The 1,507-nt window shown below is 59.0% G+C and overlaps 1 protein-coding gene across 1 annotated transcript in view; it reads left to right on the top strand.

The window, feature by feature from the left end:
• The first annotated feature begins 655 nt into the window (after positions 1-655).
• The window catches only part of NDUFB2 (NADH:ubiquinone oxidoreductase subunit B2), a 2,252-nt gene continuing 1,400 nt past the window's right edge, over positions 656-1,507 (top strand). The window contains exons 1-2 of the mRNA XM_026083880.1: positions 656-670; positions 1,249-1,382. Coding sequence (XP_025939665.1) covers positions 656-670; positions 1,249-1,382 — 149 coding nt within the window. The remainder of the gene's footprint in view (positions 671-1,248; positions 1,383-1,507) is intronic.

The following is a 1,507-nucleotide window of genomic DNA, read 5'->3' on the forward strand; positions in this document are numbered from 1 at the left end:
AAGACAAAGAAGAAACAAAACCCCCATTCAAACGTGTAACTCTTTCCTAACATGGAACAGATGTGAGATTCTGTATTTAGTATTTCTATACTTCCTGAGATCACCCTCTACAGTAAGGAAGGAATTCCCCACATCCTGTGGCAAAATCTCTGGAGTCAGGTAGGGCTGAAGAAGCTCACACAACCTCTCCGCAACCTACATATGCACTGTAAACTGTACATCTTTTCTCCCTCAAAGACAGCTGCGTTATCAATTCCCCTAGTGCTGACATTCCCTACACTTTAGAGGCTTTTCTCATTCTCAGCTGAACGACAATCGGAGCAGCTGTTCTCAGCTGGGAAGAAGCTTTGAAATTTGCTACTTTTACTGCACATTTGAAGGAGGACTTGTGTGTCCTGAAGCTCATTTATTTGTTCCAACTACAGTAACTGATCTAAAGAAAGACGTTGGCGCTATTTGCAAACCTTGCTCTGCCTACGGTCGCTATTCCCTTTTCACCGTGACTGCTTTAAAGCCCCCACTCCCTGGCGGCGTTACCTTGCTGGAAAACACTATGACATTGAACGTGGCCTCGGTGAGCCTGGCAGCCAGCTGGAAGAGAGTCCGTATGAGGTGCTCCTTCAGGTACCCGGCCGCGGGGGCCGCGGCCCCCCGCATGCCGACCACAAAGGTGGCGCTCTGGCCCCGGGGCCCGCCATAGCTGAGAGGGGCAACGGCCCCGGCCAGCGCTACGGAGCGGCGGGCGGCACAGCCCGTGGCACGGCCTTTCCCCTGTTTCCCTGGGGGCTCCCCAAGCGCCCCACGCCCAGCCTGCCCACGGACAGCCCCGCACTGAGCCCAGGAGGCGCCCGCCGTTACCCCGCCTGTGACCGGCCGTTACGCCGCGCGCCGGCCGTCACCTCTTTAGCGCGCGGCCCTAGAGCGCCCGCTGTTCCCTGTTGCTACGCAACCAGACGCCGTGGACTGAACCAACTGGTCCGCCTTGGGGGGGTAAGTTCTTTTTTTTAATTAGAGCCTTTCTTACAGAGGGATAATGCTTGCGACGCTTGCTCCTCCCCCGCCCCCCCGTTCTGAAATAGAGAAATTTGCCTCATAATGTCACTGCATTCCTTCCCGTGCACTCTCTGTGGGCAGTGTCATTTTTTCTGACTGAACAGGAACCCCCGCCGAGGACTTGGTTCCGTCTGCGCCGCTCCCAAGGGCTGGGAGCGGTGGGGGGGGGCACGGATACACATGTGTTAACAGCAGGGAGTCGCGGGGAGCCTTGAGGCGCGGAAGGCGGTGGCGAGGAGGACCCCGAGTCACGGCCACAGCCTGGGGACGGAGCGCTTGCCCGGCTCCCCTTCCCACCTCAGCCCCTTCCCCCTCCGCGCCAGCAGTTGGTAGGCGCCAGCCGGCGTGGTGGGCCAATCGCTGTGGCTGTTGTTGGGAGGCGGCCGGGTGACATTGGGGGCGCGAACAGGACGGCCGGTACCGGCGCGACCGCCATCATGCTGGCGGCGCTGGG

Source organism: Apteryx rowi, unplaced genomic scaffold (genome assembly GCF_003343035.1).
Source record: "Apteryx rowi isolate R43461 unplaced genomic scaffold, aptRow1 scaffold_62, whole genome shotgun sequence".
NCBI classification, from domain to species: Eukaryota; Metazoa; Chordata; class Aves; order Apterygiformes; family Apterygidae; genus Apteryx; species Apteryx rowi.